Below are 22,908 nucleotides of genomic sequence, written 5' to 3' on the forward strand. Positions count from 1 at the left end.
TATTTTTTGTTAGGATCACTTTAATAGTTATGGGAATTTTTAATTAAATTCATAGTAATTCAAACAATATGTTTGTTTTTATCCAATGCTTTTAAACTAATAAAAAAAAGAGTAAACTTTTTTCTTATCTGTCTTTTGAATAACTTTTCTGATAAACTGTCAAGTATTCTCCATTAAGTATCCGTTTTCCATCCCAATAAAACTACTCGGGCGTATACAAACAGTTTTTTCCCCATACTTGTTCATACATACATCTTAATACTGATTAATGAAGTATTGCAGTTTTATCTTAAATATCTCCAATAATTTAAACAAAGTGTAAACACTTTTTGCATTCAGAATTTTTTAGCATACTTGGTGGTATGGGCAGATAGACAAAGTAGATACTGTATAACACTAGTCTATAAATATATTTGATTCAGTATCCTGAAATGGCAGACATGTTCTTGAACAAAATTATGCTCATTTAGGAACTAACATAATATGTACACATAAAATTGTTCACATTATGTACACGATACACATAAATACACATCGACAGTCACACAATATCTTGTCCTAACTGAAACATAACTTTCAGTCTTACACATTTTTATAAAGTAGTTCATTGATAATTGCACCAAAATACAACTTAGCAGTCTATATCACAGTTTGATGTGCACAAGTAGGCTGTACAACGACTTGGCCACATTGTTTAGTCAATAGTCAGTATTTGTCTTTGTTGATGATCTCATTTCAATGTATTAGTTATTACATTTTAAACTCTCAACCCCACAGTCGATTATTCTGAGATAAGTACCGACACTGTATATTGAAAATACAGAATCTTTCCCCTGGGAGTCTGTTCTACCAAGCTAGAAAGAAGGTGAAAATTCCTTTTTGATACATCCAAAAATTGCAAATCTTAATAATTATTCCATTTGACAATTTTTATTTTAGATTAAAAGTTTATATATAAATTTGATCTCTTTTAGTGTTTGAAGTCTTAAAATCTTTCGATTTTCTCTATGCTACTTGGCATATTTTAGTTCTAAACATAACCTGTATGTAAGTTTGTCTTGCTATTAAAAAAAAAAATCATCGCAACTCTAGAGTAAGAGTTACATAGCACACCCTTTTAAAAGCAGGGTTTCAAAAATATAAGTAATAATTTTTGAATTGTTTTAAGCTTCTCTTTGAAAATTCTTAAGATATTTAGTTGTATGAAAGTACTATTAATTATGTTTAAAAAGATCATTTTCAAAGACAAATTACTCCAGAACTTGTAAAATTGGCTAAAGTAGTTCAGTCTCATGACGTGCGTGATACGGCGGGTCGTTTCCGCTGGTTTTGGGGCCGCCGTACGTTGCGCTTGTAGTAGGTCCCAGTGCGCTCGGCGTCGTACACGTAGTCAGAGTACTGCTGGCTCTGCTGGGCCACTTGAGGTGTCAGGAAGAAGAAGTGGCCTCCGCCGTTACCTGGCAGCCGATAGGAGATGAATGACTGTTCAGGCTTGGACAGACTGGGATTGGAGGTATCGATGAATTCGGCGTCCGGATTTATTGGAGGAAGAGGTTCCTTGAAGTTAACCAAGATGTCTGAGCTGAGTGAGATCGGTTTTTGTGTTGACACGATGGAGGACTGTGATCGCTGATCATAGTATTGACTGTATACTGGACGAGAGTACTTGACTCTCTGGGGATAGTTCTGGGGTGGAGGAGCTGTTGTGTAAAATCCAGACACAGCCAGTGGAGGAGAATGTTGATACTGCGGTCTGGGTCTGTCGTTCTCGTAGTACTGTGGTCTCGGAGAAGTCTGTGTGTAATACGGTTGTACGGGATCATTGGCTACCGGTGGTAATGGTGTGGTCAAAGCTTCTCCTCTTATTGAATCTTTGTTCAGTTTCTGCCCGAAAGTTGTAAAATATTTTTTTGTTATGTCATCTATAAGGCCGGCATCGTGATGGGTGAAGAAAGCGTGATAAGGATTCTCCGTTTGTATGGCTTGTTCAACTTGTGGTTTCTGTGTAGTGTAGTACTGGATTGAAGGTCTCTGTGTGGTATAATATTGGCTCTCGCCACGGAGTTGGTTCCTGTAGACAGGTGATGCAGTTGTAGTCGGAGTGGAAGTCGTGTACAGTTGTTCGTTGTACGGCTTAGCCGTTGTCTGATAATCAAACTTTGCAGGGTATTCTTCGGGTTTTGCAATTCCTACCTTCGGAGAGTCTAATGAACCGTATCCAGGAATTGAAAAACTGTATTCGTAGACGGGAGGTTTGGTGGATGTTCTCGGTTTAGGTGTGCTCCCTACAGATGGAGGGTAAGGGTAGCTATCGAAATCCTTTGTGTGTTCAGGTACGTAGTAATACTGCAGTGGGGATTCTGTTGTGGTCTGCTGTGCACCGGTGTTGCTGTAGTCTTGAGGATAAAAGTAGTCCAGGGGAGAGGGTTTGAAACGACCTTGAACGGACTGTTTAGCAGCTGTGTTGATGTAAACCTCCTCTGTTATGGTGTGGGAGTTTCCACCTCTGTATTGTTGAGGTATATTTTCTGCATCAGTCAGTTGGCCTTCTGAAATATGTGGTTCCTCGTAGAAGTAATATGTCTTCAACGATTTTCCTCGGTTGCCTACGTTTGAGCCATACAAGCGAGGTGGCACTATTGTTGTAGGTGGTGATCTGGTCGGGTAAAATAGTGATTTTAATTTTGTTTGGTCATCATAACCGATAGGAGATTCTGTAGAAGTATAGAACTGACCTTTGTCAGAGTAAAAATCGTCATAATAAAAATCTTGTTTTGGAGGTTGAGTGATGGTTTTGAAGTATTGCTGCTCTTGATCATACGTTTTTGATTTGTTTGGGTATAGCCAACTATTGATTGACAGTTCATAATCAGGAGCGTTGTATACGTATCCTTGGTCTTCTGGTGGTGTGATGGAGTTATAATCGGGTGGTATTGTTGTGGTGGTCCCTTTTCTCAATGGTTTTCTGGCACTTGTAATATAGTAAGGATGTGGTGCCGGAATAGGCACCCAACCCTTTACTACAGCATTTGGAGGCAATGCATGCACAATTGTTGGTCTTGTAATTTCATTGAGTGAGCTGTCAGTTGTAGTTTTGACAGATGGTGGTCTTGTATAGATATTGGTAGTCACAGGTGGTGGAGTGAAAGTTGTACGAACTAATGGTGGAGGTGTTGTAAGTATGTTCACTTTTCCAATACTTGGTTTTATCTTGACTCCATTATAAGGATCTTCCGTACTAGTAATGATATGAACATTTTTGTGCTTAGTAGGTTTTCTTGTTGTCGGTTTGCTCTTGAAAGGCGGTCTTGTCTGTGGTCTCCTGGCTTTAGACGCTGTTGTGTTTTTGTATGGTGCGAAGAAGTCCGGCGGCGGAGGCAGGACGATACCGGGAACTAAAGGTCCGGGCGGCACTAAAGAACTGTTGTCTTTTGGGTAGTAGAAGTCGTAAGGTGGAGGATAATAGAGAGATGGGTCGTCTTCGTCGAATTGATCGGTAAGGTTTCCTGGTGGAGGAAGAAAAGCTGCTCCTGGTGGAATTGGTGGTAGGAATCCCGGTGGTGGAAGGAAGAAAGATCCGTTCAGTGGTGGGGAAAAGGGGAACGGAGGTGGAAGGTAAGGTCCGTTCCCCGGTGTTAAGTTTCCCGGACCATTATCTGAAGATGGGAATGGAAACGAAGCATTCTCAGATAAAGGAAAGAAAGGAGGGAGAAAAGGAGGAGGACCACCAGTACCATTTTCATTCTTTATGAATTCAATAGGACCACCTGGTTTAAGTTGCACTGGAAACGGTGGTGGCACTTTGGGATTCGGTGGAATTTTCACTTGTCGTTGTGGTGCAATGTAATTATCAATTGGAGGCCAAATGGGTTGATTGGATTCTTTATTGTCAAAACTTCCCCCTGCCAAAATCAGCAAATGATTTTCAGCTAACCATATTTCCTCCGGTTTTAAGCCACCAAGGTTGTTAACATTGTCCTTTGGAACTTCAGGATTTACTTCATAGCTTATTATCCCCGGCCTCTTTGGTATTTTGGCAAAAATATCTTCTTGCAGTAAGCTGTATCTTCCTTCTTGTACTTGTTGTGACAGTGTCTTTTTGTCTTCATCATCTTCTTCTTTTCTTCCCCCACCCTTATCCTTGACAGCAGCACTTTGATTAGGTTCCTGTTTGTACCCCGGACCTGTGAGAGGCTCTTGGACTGTTCGGATCGTATCTTCTACTCTGCTTTGCTGGACAACTTTCTTGGCTTTTGACTGGTCCAAATCATCTCCTAGAATCAAGTTACATTCATCCAATTTTTTTTAATGTAATAGAAATAATACAATTTTATGGAAACTTCAATCTGTTTTTTGAAAATTTCAATATTTATCAGATTAACTCAAATTATTTTACCTGGCCATGTATTTATTAATTTCTGGAACAATATTTTGTTCTTAAAACTCTGCTTAAAATCTGCCATGTTTGTAAGTTTGACTTACCAATGTTGTGGATGACTCTCCTGTTGTTTGTCCCGCTCTCCTCAGCAATCAAGTCCTCCAGGACATAATCCTTGGCGGTTGCAAGGACTGCGAAGACTAGCAGAAGTAGAAATACTGTTGTACCAGCCATCTGTAAAACATTTAATATTATGTTAATTGGTGATCCTGTTGGTATTTAATCATATATAATAAGGTAGTATAATCTATAATTGGTATCAGCCATAGAGACACTATCTTATTCAATAACATTGATTATTTACCAATCCGATGTTGTTGTAATTGAAAGTGTTAAAATTATCTCTCTCTTTTAATTCTAGCCTGTTGATGTGTACATATCTTTGTACTTTCTACTCTTAATGACTGTGGAATGGTGTTACTTTCTATTCCAACACAACAGGGTCTGTTCAATTACAGCACACAAGGTAGCGAAATTGTAATTGAGATCTTGTTATAGTGGTAACTGAAATTGTCTTGTTACGAGAAGTAGTTGTTAATGTTCAATTACAAAGTCGACTCAACAATATTACAAGCATTTCAAATCATTTGTATTTTAGTAGGAAATTTGTAGTGAAAACTATTTGTAAAGCTGTAATAAGTACCATTGGTTTGCTATTACTGAATGAAATATTCAACAAACCATAATCATTGATTCTGTATTTGACTTAATGTGAAGGTATGAAGCCTATTTAGTGAGGTAAAATAGGAATACAATTTGTTAAGCTTGATCATGGGAATTAATTCAGAGACAAATACAATACTGATAGCTACCATCTCGACTCCAACCCCATAGGTACAGTGTTCAAACATTTATACACCCTTATGTTTTGTTGTAGAATCATGGAAAATCTCTTATTTCAATATTTTTATTGGTTAAAAAGCTTGTTCAAGTCATATATTAAAAAATGTATATGTAATTTACAAATAAACGTCAAATAGTTTTTTGTGTATTAATCCTTTCTTTAAACTGAGTTAAAAAATTAGGATTAAAACTTATTTCAAGTTTAACACATTGTTCTAATGAGTAAAACTGAGGTTATTTCACAACATCTAGATCTTACGTCACCATTTAACCCCTTAATTATTGTGTTAGTAATCTGCAGTGCTTGAGCTTTTGGAGTGGAATATGGCGAAACAATTGGGAGGGATAATAACGAAATAAACCCTAACTCGGAAAAAACCCTAACTCGGATATCGGCGATGACGAGTTAACGAGTCCAGCTCCCTGACACGGTCGGGTAAGAGTTTAGTGAGTGAGTCACGTAATGGAGGCCTTGGGACAGGTTCTGAGCAGACTGAGGTCATGGTTCACGAGCGTCTCTTGACCCGCAGCCTCCTCCATTCATATCGTCTAGTTCCTCTGGTGTAAGAATATCAAATAGACACGTGGATGTTGACGTGTGTGCAGTTGATTCGGTTAGAAACTTATTTTCCTCAGGAAGGAGGAAAGATTTATTTCTGAACATGTACTACAAGAAGACGGCTTGTAAATGTGAATCCCGCCTTTCGAGGTTATAAGTGGAAATTGCCGCTGAAGGACAGCTAGCGACTTTACCGCGATCGTGATCGTGATTATCTCAGCGCGTATGGAAGCGAGTTCCAGGTGTGTGGGTGGCATTTACAGCGACTGTCTCGGGCGACAGGTGGCCTTCCTCTGTATGTCGGCTTGCCTTATTTAATTGTATATTGGCAGACGGCGGCCCGGATCAGGAACTCGGACGCGATGCTGTGTGCGGGCACGTGCCAGTCGCCAGCAAGTCAGTCGTCACGTAATCTACGTGCGCACTGCCTGTCGTGAGTTGCGCGTTCCCTCGCCTCACCGCACACAACTACTGGATACTTGGCGTACCTACGCGACGGTTTGGGACATTACTAAAATAAGTCTACAGAAATTATGTAAATTATCACGTACTTTGAAAGTTGTCATGGTAAACTTCTAATGTTGCTATTCGTCGAAACGTAACCAGATGAATTTTAACAAAAACAGGTGGTCGCTTCTCTGTTTGACCTTACACTACCTAGTCCGCGTAGACGTTTAATCAGTGATGTGGGTTTAACAAGCACTGGCTGAAAGAGAAAATGGAAAGTACGGTGAACGATCTAGTCTCAGGAAAGTACGGTGAACGATCGATCGAATCCCAGGAAATTACGGTGAATGATCTAATCCCAGGAAAGTACGGTGAACGATCTAGTCTCAGGAAAGTACGGTGAACGATCTAGTCACAGGAAAGTACGGTGAATGATCTGCTCGCAGGAAGGATTAGTGAACCTACACGTGATGTTAGAGGCACCAGGACTCAAGGTCGACCGTCTCTGCACCTCTTGACCAAAGTAGGATAAGAGAATTAATATAAGCGAGAAAGGTAGCAGGTCTACCGTACACCACACGACGCCACGCCCCGCCCGACTATGTGGCTGGCCTCGCTCTGACCCTGACCTATCCTGTTCGCTGCCGCTACACCGGCTGCCACATCTCGGTCTGACGTACCGTCTTGGTCTTATTATTTTGGAAGTACTAAGGGTATACCTATTTATCAAACTAACTGTAAAGTTTAATTATTGACTCAAACATTCCTTGATCGTGACAGAGATTTTCTTGCTCATGTTTCTTCGCGTAAGCTATGTCTTATCCAGCCAGGATAGCGAACCAATTCATTGTTAATTGTATCCAAATGAGGTATGCAATCGTGATTCCCCTTGAAAAGAAGATTTCTGTATTTTGTGTTACTTCTCGTGGGACTTGTGGAACTTCTATAAAATATGTGATAAACACGTGTTTATACATTAGGTATTATGAATGAAATGGGCTTCCAATTCGGTTTCAAAAGTGTGCCAGAATTAATCCTCATCAACTCGTATTAATGAATCATTATGACCCCTTCTGTGTAACTATAGACTATAGCCACTTTGTGTGGACAGTAACCCAGTGATTGAGGTGACCGGTTTAACGTAGTGTTGAGCAGCAACCGGTACAAGGCCGGCCATCTAGCATGGGCCCGCGCCGCGCCACTCTGCGCCTGCGTATTAGCACTGCCATTGTCCTGGCCCGGCCGTAGACGGTCTGATTGGCCCCACTTCCACTCGCATCCATCATAATCAATGCGCACGTTACGTAAATGCGCGTTCGTTAATCCGACCGCCGGTCGGCCCAGTATTAAACGACTGCTCTCGTTCCTCGACCACGTTATTGATGTTGTGCCCGAATAATCCGGTCTGCACGCCTCTTCTAAGCCGCGCCGCGTCACGCGTGTGGCAGTTTCTGTGTTAGGAAGCTATTATTATCGCGTTGGCCCACCTTACATAAATTTGATTTCGTAATCGTCGTCGATGTTTGTGTTATAACCAGGAAGTATCGGACCAATTTGTGTATTAATTTTCAAACACGTACTGTTATTGCCGTTGACTCACTACTCATGTCCCCTAGGAGAGAGATCGATCTTCGGCTGCATCGACTCTGGTGGGACTTGACTGACCATCACATACCGTACAAATTTTAAAGTTAAATCAGATTCAGCCAAGTCTATAAAACACTACTTACGACCGAAAGTGGTGACTTTGTCTCTTTGCCACATAGTCTGGGACTGCGATATGGGGAAATCGTTGTTTGATCCGCACCAAAATTGACGCGGCTAACAACCGATGTATTGTCCAGAGGAAATAACTTTATCGATGTCAAATAAAACCAGATTGTGTGCTTTTATAATGCAAATTGTATTTCGCCTCCCGTAGTACATGGTGTTACTAACTGCGCTCAACCTACATTTGATCCGCACCAAAATTGACGCGGCTAACAACCGATGTATTGTCCAGAGGAAATAACTTTATCGATGTCAAATAAAACCAGATTGTGTGCTTTTATAATGCAAATTGTATTTCGCCTCCCGTAGTACATGGTGTTACTAACTGCGCTCAACCTACATTTGATCCGCACCAAAATTGACGCGGCTAACAACCGATGTATTGTCCAGAGGAAATAACTTTATCGATGTCAAATAAAACCAGATTGTGTGCTTTTATAATGCAAATTGTATTTCGCCTCCCGTAGTACATGGTGTTACTAACTGCGCTGAACCTACATTTGATCCGCACCAAAATTGACGCGGCTAACAACCGATGTATTGTCCAGAGGAAATAACTTTATCGATGTCAAATAAAACCAGATTGTGTGCTTTTATAATGCAAATTGTATTTCGCCTCCCGTAGTACATGGTGTTACTAACTGCGCTGAACCTACATTTGATCCGCACCAAAGTTGACGCGGCTAACAACCGATGTATTGTCCAGAGGAAATAACTTTATCGATGTCAAATAAAACCAGATTGTGTGCTTTTATAATGCAAATTGTATTTCGCCTCCCGTAGTACATGGTGTTACTAACTGCGCTCAACCTACATTTCAGTGATTATTTTTTACTAAGAATTCGATATAATCTTACTTTGCCCATCTCCTTCAGTTTATAAGTCTGTGCTTACATCTTGACAAGCGACTAAGTGGGTGAAACGAGAGGATGTCATTACTCAAGAGTGCTCTGCTCAATGTAGCTACCTCTAACCGTCGCTATCTCTAATTCAGATTCAAAATCTAACCTTTTGTATTTATTAATAGAAATGTTGAATAGGTTGGTTATGAATAGGAATGGTTACGGAAGGTAACAATCCACGCTACAATTGAGGCACTTAAAGAACATACTCGTTGTCTAGTATTTGTTGGTAAGGGTATCGTTTGTCGGGTAAATATTAAAACACGCACATGTTTTCACGTAGACATCGAGCAAAGTAGTTAACCATCAGGCATCGCATTCTTTTACAAACGTACAGCACCACATGACCCTTAGAAGCATGGCAAATAACACGCCCTCTACGTTGTGTTATTGCAATAACTCGGGAGACTCCTTGACTTAAGCAATGTCGGTTGAAAAGGTCTCAGTTTCACTAAATACCAATTCAGTAAAATCCGGGGACAGTGAGGAAATCTGACAGTCACCTGGTTATCGAAGATTTATCGTATGATCGCAGCACTCTACTACATACCAGGTCTGTTAAAAAAATCGCAATTATTGTTTATTTTTTAAACATTTATCTATTCGTCAATCTCAATTTTGTCCCCTTCAAAGTAATCCCCATTAGATATTATACGCTTGTTCTTCCAGTGTTTCTTCCAATGCTCGAAGCACTTCAGAAATTCGTGTGTTGTGATTTTGTTCAGCTCCTCCTTCGATGCCGCCTTTATCTCGTCAACCGTAGCGTAGCGTCGTCCTTTCATGGTCATCTTCAGTTTCGGGAACAAGAAAGAGTCTTAACCCGTGATTCGTCCACCAGAGGTTATGATCCTCTGGAGCACGTTTGGGTCATCGCAGACAGAGTCCAACAGCTCACGAGCAGTGGTAATGCGTTGCTGTCTTTGGTCGAAGTACGAAATTCGTAGCGACCCATTTCATGTCCAAATCACTGGTAACAATCTAACAGCACGAGCCAATCTATATGTTCAGGTCCTCTGTAACGGTGATTCAACGTTTTGTACCACCGATAAACGTCGCTTCGGTCTTAAGTAGCTTCTCCATAAGCCACAGTCAAAGCTCGGAATGCGTCCGCGCTCTTAATTTTGATTTTAACACAAAATTTGATACAGATTCTCTTATCCATCTTTTTCGAATAGGCACAAATCTAAGATGAGCTACGACACGTGCAAGCAGATCAGCTGTCAACAATTACCTGAACATTCAAAATGGCCGATTTTATTGGCATACGTCAGAGAAATGTTTGTCAACATAACGTAATGTACGTCACCAGCAGATATTAAAATAGTCGCGATACGCTTCGAACAGGAGAGGAGGTTGTATCCGCCTGTTGTAAGAGGCCGGCCCCTCGGTGTCGTTGACCAATCGAATTATATCACGTCCAGCTCCATTCTTGTCATTGTGCTGCGAATTCGCCACGAGACTTCTTTCATTTATTTAATTGTGACCGCCGCTTCGTGACGGGAACGAATCGGTTGTAAATATCGGCGCGTTACAACTGTGAATAGTCGGTTCATGCGTCGAGTCTTGTGTTACAAACCTATACTAAGTTATGTAAGACTTCGTGCTTTACAGGAATTAAATGTATTAATATTGTCACTTGCAACTCATATCCTTATACGGCCGAAGCTGTGATATCGGCGCGTTACAACTGTGAATAGTCGGTTCATGCGTCGAGTCTTGTGTTACAAACCTATACTAAGTTATGTAAGACTTCGTGCTTTACAGGAATTAAATGTATTAATATTGTCACTTGCAACTCATATCCTTATACGGCCGAAGCTGTGATATCGGCGCGTTACAACTGTGAATAGTCGGTTCATGCGTCGAGTCTTGTGTTACAAACCTATACTAAGTTATGTAAGACTTCGTGCTTTACAGGAATTAAATGTATTAATATTGTCACTTGCAACTCATATCCTTATACGGCCGAAGCTGTGATATCGGCGCGTTATAACTGTGAATAGTCGGTTCATGCGTCCAGTCTTGTGTTACAAACCTATACTAAGTTATGTAAGACTTCGTGCTTTACAGGAATTAAATGTATTAATATTGTCACTTGCAACTCATATCCTTATACGGCCGAAGCTGTGATATCGGCGCGTTATAACTGTGAATAGTCGGTTCATGCGTCCAGTCTTGTGTTACAAACCTATACTAAGTTATGTAAGACTTCGTGCTTTACAGGAATTAAATGTATTAATATTGTCACTTGCAACTCATATCCTTATACGGCCGAAGCTGTGATATCGGCGCGTTACAACTGTGAATAGTCGGTTCATGCGTCCAGTCTTGTGTTACAAAACCTATACTAAGTTATGTAAGACTTCGTGCTTTACAGGAATTAAATGTATTAATATTGTCACTTGCAACTCATATCCTTATACGGCCGAAGCTGTGATATCGGCGCGTTACAACTGTGAATAGTCGGTTCATGCGTCCAGTCTTGTGTTACAAACCTATACTAAGTTATGTAAGACTTCGTGCTTTACAGGAATTAAATGTATTAATATTGTCACTTGCAACTCATATCCTTATACGGCCGAAGCTGTGATATCGGCGCGTTACAACTGTGAATAGTCGGTTCATGCGTCCAGTCATGTGTTACAAACCTATACTAAGTTATGTAAGACTTCGTGCTTTACAGGGAATTAAATGTATTAATATTGTCACTTGCAACTCATATCCTTATACGGCCGAAGCTGTGATATCGGCGCGTTACAACTGTGAATAGTCGGTTCATGCGTCCAGTCTTGTGTTACAAACCTATACTAAGTTATGTAAGACTTCGTGCTTTACAGGAATTAAATGTATTAATATTGTCACTTGCAACTCATATCCTTATACGGCCGAAGCTGTGATATCATCTAAGTTTCTCGGTTTTCACACCGCGTAAACAACGTAGATACAATCTTGCGGGATATTTGGTATCTACTGTGGAGGGCCATGTTTAGCCAACAATGGTAAACCCAACGTTTGTACGTTCGCTATAATGGCCGTCCACAGCGAGGCGGAAATAGGCTTTCAGTTCTCAAGGTGTTTATAAAATAAAAAATAAGTAATAAAAAAAATGTAATAAAATGTTGTTATTAGTGATTGTCTCATTTAAATATTAAAATGATTAGTTACATATGAATACTAAATGAAGCTCGTCCTTTCTCGTAAAATCTCAGCACTAAAATAGTGTAAACAAATTTCCCAATTTTCATTGTCACTTAAGAAAATCATTAATTTAATTCAAAATTTTGGTTTTGTGATTTGCCGTAGATTCGTGCTTTTATTAATAATATTTACCTTACTTTCCCCTCATCCACTTCTGGAAAACGGACCATCGAACATAACTGTGAAAAATGTCCTTCGTTAAAAAGAATTTCGAGAGAATCTGTTTTGTGCCGATTCTGAAAGCGGTCGATTAGTAATGTTCTAAATCCATTACGTTACACAATAATCGAGCGCGGTTCTTGTACTAAGTGCCGGTCGCGGTCGAGCGGCCACTTTCGCCGTGGCGGGTCGATTACACTTGTTGTGGCCTGCGAACTGACGGACCATAACTCAGTGTCCACCGCCAACAGGCCGTGATGTACGGCACTCGCGCTGCTCATCAGTGCTGGGCTGATACTGTACTCGGTACTCGGACAGCGACTCTTGTATCAGACCCACTGACAACAGGCCGTGATGTACGGCACTCGTGCTACTCATCAGTGCTGGGCTGATACTGTACTAGGTACTAGGACAGCGACTCTTGTATCCGACCCACTGACAACACACCGCGATGTATAGCACTCGCGCTGCTCATCAATGGTGGGCTGATACTGTACTCGGTACTCGGACAGCGACTCTTGTATCCGACCCACCGCCAACACACCGCGATGTACAGCACTCGCGCTGCTCATCAGTGCTGGGCTGATACTGTACTAGGTACTAGGACAGCGACTCTTGTATCCGACCCACCGCCAACACACCGCGATGTATAGCACTCGCGCTGCTCATCAATGGTGGGCTGATACTGTACTCGGTACTCGGACAGCGACTCTTGTATCAGACCCACTGACAACAGGCCGTGATGTACGGCACTCGTGCTACTCATCAGTGCTGGGCTGATACTGTACTAGGTACTAGGACAGCGACTCTTGTATCCGACCCACCGCCAACACACCGCGATGTACAGCACTCGTGCTGCTCATCAGTGCTGGGCTGATACTGTACTAGGTACTAGGACAGCGACTCTTGTATCCGACCCACCGCCAACACACCGCGATGTATAGCACTCGCGCTGCTCATCAATGGTGGGCTGATACTGTACTCGGTACTCGGACAGCGACTCTTGTATTCGACCCATCGAGACCACTATACTACGCCAGGCGAAATGAGCCCCGCAGTTTTGCCGACGGTTCATATTAGATTTCCGGGGAAGGTTTAATGCCTATTGTTAGTGTAATTGTGACGCGTGTCGCTGGAGGGCGTTACCTAACACCGGTGACGCAATGGACAGCGCGGCGTGCGCCCGGCGGCCTGCGGGCTCGACTGTACCGGCTCTGTGTATGACGGCCACTCGCGCTCACAGCGGTACATGTGTACTCTACTAACTGCTCAGGAGTATCGAGGCCGCGCGAGCCATTCTCAGACAAATTAACACCGATTATACCTACGATCATTTTACGGCTGCATGTCTTGAACATCACTCTATCCCGCGTAAGGTGTAATTCAGTATCGTGCCGCCTCTGCTGATGTAGTGTGACTCTGCAAGAGTGCGTATTGTAGCACTGTTTAATCTGTGCCGTGATGTCACAGTGTAGGAAATCTCGTGGTGGATCTGGAGTGAGACGAATCGTGTGTGAGACCGAGTTGTACAACTCGGGATTATCTTGTGTTACACTTGAAATGTGATGGGCGTTGCAATGCGGTGGGTGTATCGTAAGCTACGGGTAATCACATTACATGGAACCGATCGGCGTGTGATTGAAAACTAACACTGTATTGGCTATACGTTATCGGTTTAGGAAATTAGTAAAGTGAGTATTGTTTGTACTGTTATATACACTGGCGGAATCTTGTGTGATTTTAAACCATTATTAGTGTACATTTTGTTATATAACTTGTAAAAAAAAACAATGCTAGAAACAAGAAAGATGTAAACGTGTGCCCTGCGGAACACCGGCAAGATCTGGCCGAGTTGCACACTATGCGCTCAGTGTCACGTGATGGAGACGGCTCCTGTGTACGGGACTGTGACAGATACAACTACACTGAATCTCGCACAACCCGTCCTCTGTATCCGACGAGCTTCCTGGTTCTCCGGACGATGTTCGCCTTGGCGTCTGGTCTTTACGATGTGGCTCTCCCATATGTTAAGGTCGCGGTGCTAATGAACTTGTTTTTGATGAAGTTATTCCATATGTCGTGCCAGTGGATGATCCCACGTATAATGAGCTCTGCGGAATTACTGTTATTACGGTTGACTAGAACTAATAGCAGTTTGGACTAATACGTGTGATGTTGCTGTGCAAACTAATGTGCAGAGTTACTTAGTCACCGGACGAAAGGGGTACTTTTGGAACTATGTAGGATTATCTCGTACAGAAGGGAGTAGGAGTACCGAACACCTTGTTCCAGTTACCCTGGGTGTCTGGTGCCGAAAGGTCGAAGAAGTGGGGCATCAGTTCGGTGACTTTAACGGCCGAGTGGGTCGAAGTCGCAGATCGTCCGGTAACATTGTGACTCGCTGACCGCGCAGGCCTCGCATCGCCGCCATTATTCTATTCACTTTTCCCCTTCACGCCGTTTAGTCCCGGGTTACGCGCGCGCTCTTGAGTGTTTTTATGTCCTTTGTAAACTAGTAATCGCTTCATTCTGGAAGGCCTCTTCACGCTGTGTACATGCGCGTGTCTAGTTAGCACTCGACTCGAGTCATTGATACTCAACTTGTTTGTGCTAAGCTCAATTTCATAAAATATAGCGGGTGTTTTAAAATGCCATTACGATATTGATGCAGCCGTGTCAGGAGTGCTAGACACAAGCAAGGAGGCGCTGAGTGTCCAGAGCCGGAACCGACATGTGGCACAATGAAGTGCCGTTTACTGTGTAATGTGCTGCCCGAGTATACAGAGCAACTGACGTGCACATAATGACGGGTTATCTACGCCACACATATATTTCCTGCAGGACCGTTTGTCGCAACTGGCAGTTAGACACAGAGTTTACACCTCGCCTGCTAGGTTTCTCTGAGTGTCGCAAACTCGAACTGGTTATGTTGGATCTACTCACTCTACAGCGGAATTAAACTGTTGTATTCCTTCCAGCTATTCTCAGTTTATAGTGTTAGACACAGAGTTTACACCTCGCCTGCTAGGTTTCTCTGAGTGTCGCAAACTCGAACTGGTTATGTTGGATCTACTCACTCTACAGCGGAATTAAACTGTTGTATTCCTTCCAGCTATTCTCAGTTTATAGTGTTAGACACAGAGTTTACACCTCGCCTGCTCGGTTTCTCTGAGTGTCGCAAACTCGAACTGGTTATGTTGGATCTACTCACTCTACAGCGGAATTAAACTGTTGTATTCCTTCCAGCTATTCTCAGTTTATAGTGTTAGACACAGAGTTTACACCTCGCCTGCTAGGTTTCTCTGAGTGTCGCAAACTCGAACTGGTTATGTTGGATCTACTCACTCTACAGCGGAATTAAACTGTTGTATTCCTTCCAGCTATTCTCAGTTTATAGTGTTAGACACAGAGTTTACACCTCGCCTGCTCGGTTTCTCTGAGTGTCGCAAACTAGAACTGGTTTATGTTGGATCTACTCACTCTACAGCGGAATTAAACTGTGGTATTCTTTCCAGCTATTCTCAGTTTATACTGTTAGTATAGTTGGGATGTACATGAAGACATTAAAAATTACAGTATATGCAACCTGTGCTTACATAATAACAGGATACGACACACGATATAACGTTTATTTACCATTAACATCCACATGTATGAAACATTAAATAATCACTGGCCCGTTATGGCACCTATAACCACTGTTTAATGAAACATTGCGTAGTCCCGACACGCTAAACTAGTTTGGTGACAACTACATTGAATCCACAAACAATAACAAGCTATTATAACATTACCTGTACAAGTAACTATCCTGTATGCCTTGGTGTTAGTATCAATCTGCTGTGTGTTTCGTAGCCATTACATTTCAGAATCCTGTATATGCTCTTTTAGTTCTTTGTCGTTTTTTAAATACAAGCCTTTATTTCCGATTGGCCAGTATTTAATGCAATATTTGACGGAATTGATTCACATAAATATGCGTTCCATGTCCTAGTGTAATATTACTCATTATCATGTACACCTCCTAAGGAAACGGTGTAAGGCGATTAGGCGATTATGTAATCTGTTAGGATTAATTATGCATCCTTGAAGGTCACAAAATGTACTTTATTAGTAGGAAACGAAATTGTTGAAATAGTGCAAGTACGTATTACAATGTTTAACTTTGGAATAACGCATGGATAGCCATTAGTGTCATTGGGAACACGTTATGCGTTATTGTTTCCACGTCTACAGACTGTGATAATCACGTTTTATAGAGACGTTTATAGAAGAGGGAGGAGGAGGAGGGTCTGTACTAGAGTTGAGTAATGGAGCACTTCCCTCTCTGGCCACGCAATGTGGGTGTGACCGCCGGTAATTATAGCTTACTTCTCACCTCTACACAGACTGAAGCAATATTTAGTTTATGGCCGTTGTTCTCACTGTTTGATTATATCAGTTCGTTTATGACGGTTTTTTTTGTATTCATCACCAAGAACTAAAAAATCCTTTGATTAATTTGAGCATGGGTTTGATTTACTTCGGCACCACATCTTGTTACAGGGTTATGAAGAACCAGTAATACTAGAACTCTGGCCAAATAGGTCACAATGTCTTGGTAATTCTAAGCTTGGTTGAAAATTACGATTTTATTGTTGTTTTTGCGTAGTAAACATATTCCAGTATTAATTATTTTATTCTGCGAAATGTATCCATTATTTGATGAAAACTGGTCATAACTCAAATTGATACCGGATATGTCATTTCGGTTTTAAGCTGATGAGTTGTCTAGTACCCTGGAGTATTTATCTGATTTAGAGTATTCGAAAGGGGTGTTTTGATATCTTTAATGGAATGGGGTATTGTTACAATCGTCGTCTTTAATATTATATATAACCATGATAACGTGATTTACAATCAATATTAAAGGCTTTAGTCTTTAGTGATTAATTATTTATGCGATTATTTACGTTAATTTGTTGTTGTATAAGACTGATATGTTATGACTGTTCTAATGCAAGTAATGTTTTACAGGTATGGATACCATTCACTGAAGTCTACATCTGTAAGTAACATTTCCAGTGCTGCATGTTTCCTCATATTTGCCCACTCACGAAGGACACAGGTTGCCACTCGTGTGTCATAAAATTCGCCCGAGTCGACCGCACTAAGGAAGCCCGCCTCCGAGTATTGCGTCATCGATTCGTTTGTTGTAACTGACGTCGGAGTTGGCGGAAATTGGATCGTTAACCACTTCACGAGAAGGCCGTCGAGAGGACCAGATATTCAGAAGTTTATTCCTATGATTGACTTTAATGGTAACGATTCCTTAGACGGTATCTCGTATCAGTGCTTCAGTTTTGTGAAAATAATTTCACAGTACATATTAACCTATTAAAGAGGTGAAATAACAACATAGTGACGTGGAAGTGGAAGTGAAGCCGTACGTCGTACTACTGGGCCTGTCAAATAACCAGCGTCATTAGGGAACAATGGGGACGGTAACACACTGTGACACAGGGCGTAAAGGCGTGTGTGGAGTTGTGAAAAAGGCGGACAAATTGAATGGCTCGTTACTTAAATGGTCGCGATATTGTGTGTGTGTAAACAAGAGTGGAGCTAAGAGTGAACCTTGTGGCACTCCGCGTTCCGCCCCGCCCGCCTGCTGATTGGGCCAGCAATAGTCGCCACAATGCGGGCACAATTGACTATGTAAATAACCAGCCACGGGTCACCACAACTCACTTTCTATCCCGTAACTCACGGCGGACTGTCGACTCTCGTGACGAGAATCTCGTCCTGTCGACGTTCCTCTCAGTGAAAAAACAACATGGAAACATAGTTCCGGTCTCACATAGAAAATAATATCACAGTATGTTTTACGTTCTTACAAATTGGAAATCGTTGCTCTTCATTTTGTACCGTAGAGAATACTAAATAATAATTTATGTTTCTATTTTAACGCTAAAATTTAATCTCTTTAGGTGTTGTTAGAGTTTTTTTTCTATTACAAGCTAAATTGAATCTTTTTTATACAAGCAGTTATAATCCAAAATACAAATTACAAAGTAATCTGTGGAAGAGAACGTAAGGCAAGTCTAGATGCCGAATAAGAATGAAGGCGAGATGTCCATATAACAATACGTGTTATGGTAGCGTGTGTGCGTTTAGAAATTGTATTAAATAATCACAAAATATAGTTGAATGTGGTTAGTTATATTTTGAATAACAGGAAAGTCATAAGTTTGTTTACATAGCAAACACTTTAAGGCCGGCCTCCACTTGCGATTTGTTGTCGCGCGATTGTTTAGTCGCAAAAATAGAACCTATTGTTTTTAAATGCAGGCGCATCCACATGCGACAGAAATGCGACTGCGATTTAAAAAACGCAAACTGGACCTATTTTGACCGCGACGCGACTGTCGCGGAAATAAAATGAGTCACACGGACAGGCATCGACATGCATCCACTGGCGATTATTTAGTCGCATTTTTGACTGAGTACTGTCGAGCGGTGGCTGTTTGTTAACTAAATAAATATGTCTGACAGTGAAACCTCTTACTAGTAAATTAGTATTATCAGTCATTGATACTGATTTGCTAATTAGTGAAGTAGTGAAAAGAGACCGGCTCTTTATAATAAACAATTAAAAGAGTACAGTGACCGAAATATAAAAGAAAAAACTGTGGACTGAAGTGTGTGGTAAAGTGATAGAAAACTGGAATGACTTACATCAAAAGAAAAGAAACATAAAGGTGAGTGATTTAAATATGATAGCATTAATTGGCTAAAAATACCACCTTACAGGATATCTAAAAAAATGTAGCCTACACTAACTTATAATTTATATCTTATCGGATTCATTGCAGTTCTATATGTTCCCGATTATCAATTTATTTTCGTCTTTGATATTGTATTATCTTATAAATCTATTATATTATCGTCTATTAAAATATTGTATGCTTTTTTAATTTATTCCCAACAGTTTTTGTTTATTTTTTATTATTATTTCACAAGAAACATTTTTTCAATATTTCATTTTAATAGGGTCTACCTAATAGGTTTCTGTAAATAAAACATCGTTCATAGTTTTATTAGCAATTTATTTAAACCAAAATGTAGTTTTGGCTAACAGATATGGTTGTATAAATGATTAATAATGAAATTATTAAAAACTTTAGTTACTCTTAACATGTATTAAACAATTTTTTAAACAGAGGTTTCTTCTGTAAATCACTTCCATGTATTATTATGCCAAACTTCTTCTTATTGATTTAAACATGGTCGTATTGCCAAGGTAATGAGCCTTGAGGTGAAATGAAGTAATCTGCCAAGTAGTCTCTTGCTTTCGATACCTGAAGAGGTACCCCGTACACCGACTTGTTGTATACATACCAGCGGACATCATAGCATTCATCTTCAACTCGAATTACCATCTTTTCTTCTTACAAAGTTGTTGAGAACGCAGGATGATTTAATAATGTCATCCGCTAAGTTCGTTTGGACATTCAATGGCCGATGGAAAATTCGGCCATTTGTTGGCTAAAATACCAAACGTGCATTCCCACCATTCTTCGAGCACGGCACATTCTGTAGTTGTATACTCTTTGTTTCATGGATAAATTCTTCCTGGGATAAGGCCTCCACTATATTTCTTGATGTAGCAAATGCTTCATCTCCAACTATAACAAATGGCATAGGTTTTCCATTTTCGTCATTAGGAAGAGTTTGAGCTTGAGGGATGTTCAGTTTGCCATCAATCAACTTTGCACCTAGTGCGGAGTTTTTCAGAATATTTGAATCACTGTTACTACCGTAAGATATCTACATCGATTGCTGTAAAAACAATAGTCTGCGTCTACTACAGCAAGTAACACAATCGAAAAGTAATTTTTATAATTGTAAAAAAGAGATCCAGGAGTGATTTGGATTTGGCTTCTGAATTCTTATATGTTTGCCGTCAATGGCACCAATGCAATTTGGGAAGTTCGTTCGCAAGTAAAATTGTTTTGCTATCTCCTTCCAATCTTCCTCTGATTTGGTAGGCATGTGTATTGGTTGTAAAACATGTCCACAATTTTGAGCAAGTATCTTTAATGATGTGACCAATTGTGCTGGCACCAATAAATATTCAAAGTGTAACGAAATGAAGCTGTTCCCAGTGGCAAGGTACCTGAAAATAATAAATTCTGAAAATAAGGAGGTACTATATCAAAAGTGTTATGATGAAGTTATGGCATAGGTTTTACATTTGAAATCAATAAAATATAATTTTTAATTATTCTAGGGGGGTTAATACTAAATTTGTATTCCAGGTACAGACGTTCAAAAAAAGTGGAAGAATTTAAAGGACTGCTTTTTGAGGGAAATTGCAGCACAACGAAAAAACCACATCAGGCCAAGGAGCAACAAAAAGAAGAAAGTATATCCATTTTGATGCGTTGCTGTTTTTTGGTTCCCTTTGTAAAAGGAAGAGAAAAACTATTAGTAATATCTCCCTCAATGAAACGGATGGATATGAACCAGAGCAACCACATGATACATCTGATGACATTCAAGAAGGTAATTCTACTGCAAGATGCTCACTTGGCATTAATGCACAGACCGAGCGTGAAAGGCGTAAAAATAGTAAGAAAACAAAATGCAAACTCATATGAGACATCTTTATTGAACATTTTGAAAGCAAGACAAAGTTGACGAGGGTAATGAAGATAAACACTTCGCTTTAATGTTGGTTCCAATGTTAGGAAAATTAAATGAAGAGCAAAAGCATTATGCTAAGATAGAAATTTTAAACGTCATGAGGCAAGCTCGAAACATTAATCCACGCCCTGGTTACATCAGCTCTTCCCAACATACACAACAGCCACAGCATAGCCATTCTGCTTACGGACATAATTCTAACCAACCTGTGTATCCACAAAATACTGGGCCAATGCAGAATTTTTACAACGATTTTGCAGGAAGTGTTTTGTCATCACCCTCTGCAAGTGGAAGTGATCTTTTTGATTTATCGTAACTCTTTTAATGGGTAAACTACTAACCCTTAGTTATTCTATAACATTTGATTTTTTATTAATTTGTACTTGTGTTTTTTAAAATGTTTTGATTTAATAAAGAGTTTTTAATAGATAAACAAATAAGATAATTTGATTTTCTGTAATTATTACTCACCTCAAAGTCACTGATAGACGTTCTTCTGGTGGTATAGACAATCTCCATTTTGTGTTTTTATATGTAATTGATGGACCAATTATTCTCAAAAAGTTCATCAAAAACTATTTTTCGTCATTCGGTAATACTGAAAGAATTTTATAGGATGTTCACTCAAATCTTCAAATAAACTTGTGAAAACTGCCCTTTTAGTAATCGCTGACTTGTTATTGGGTGAACCCAGTAATTATGTTTTCGCCGTTTTTACGTCTAGCACGAAGTAAAAAGCGCGATCACAACACTTGCTTCGATGTCATCCATGATCAAAATCTACAACGATTCTGTCGCAAGTGGATTGCACTCAATTAAGTTTTGCGACTGCGACCAAAACAATCGCGCGACAACAAATCGCAAGTGGAGGCCGGGCCTAATCGCCATCAGAATTGTGTGCACGGATAAAATAAATAAATTCATAGTTAAATTCCATTTGTAATTTTTATTTGATTAAGGTATTGTATTATTATTTAAATAATGTAAAATAAAATCACATTTAAAAATAAATATTATTTTCAATTGCTCGTACTTCTAAGCTGACGTTTGCAATTAAAATATAATCGTATTGTAGTATTGTGAATATATTACATTGAATAAACAAGAAACGTTCGAGTTATATATTTATTTCTAGCAACTGTAAAATTTTAGATAAACGTATACAAAGATCCACATTACTTGCACAATGCACTGTATACAGATTCCAAATGTATCTATGTTTGGACGTAAATTATTGAATAGTTTAATTTAATTTTGTTGAGACTGGTTTTCTTCTCTAATAGTTAAAGGTTTAATGTATAGTTAGATTCATAATTCTATTTGACGTATAGGCTATTATCACATCTAGGAAAATAAATGTTTTATATACAAAATTTGTTTTATTAAAGTGTATATAAATCAATAAAGATTACATTCAAGACTTATTTCGTGTAAAATTCGCAGATCAGGTGAAATTTGAAATAAATTATGACGCGAAAACTAGACGAATCCCTTTTGTACAACAAAATATTCGTAAAGGCTAATAATAATTTTAACGTATTTCCATATGTATAGTAGAGTGCTTACATTACAAACCGGGTTTTTGTTATTTTTTATTAGTGGCGTTGGCAGCGCAAGAAAAAAGTAGGCTTCTTTCGAGACCTATGTAATTTTAAATTGTGACTTAAGTTTAGGTAAAGAAATGGTAGAAATTGAAGAGATCACAATCTAGCCGGTGGAGCTGTAAACTACAAACCTAAGACAGGCAGGGTTTATAGGATGAGACCTGTGTGAGCACACCAACACACGCACTCGCGGTACGTAGGTATATCCAAGTGGCACAGAGACACGACACTACATTGTCTGGCGGTACTCGGGCGCGTACTGACAGCGTACTGACCCAGCGCTCACCGCCATGTGGACCTGCG

General features: G+C 40.0%; 1 protein-coding gene across 1 annotated transcript; it reads right to left on the bottom strand.

Moving 5' to 3' along the window:
* Nucleotides 1–391: 391 nt before the first annotated feature.
* On the bottom strand, nucleotides 392–22,908 carry LOC124358065 (extensin-2-like). Its single transcript, XM_046810356.1, has 3 exons — nucleotides 22,737–22,908; nucleotides 4,483–4,612; nucleotides 392–4,274 (listed from the first exon to the last, which is right to left on the bottom strand). The coding sequence occupies exons 2-3, from the start codon at nucleotides 4,610–4,612 to the stop codon at nucleotides 1,291–1,293; spliced, it is 3,114 nt and encodes a 1,037-aa protein (XP_046666312.1). The 5' UTR covers nucleotides 22,737–22,908; the 3' UTR covers nucleotides 392–1,290.

The sequence above is a fragment of the Homalodisca vitripennis genome, chromosome 3 (genome assembly GCF_021130785.1).
Source record: "Homalodisca vitripennis isolate AUS2020 chromosome 3, UT_GWSS_2.1, whole genome shotgun sequence".
NCBI lineage: Eukaryota > Metazoa > Arthropoda > Insecta > Hemiptera > Cicadellidae > Homalodisca > Homalodisca vitripennis.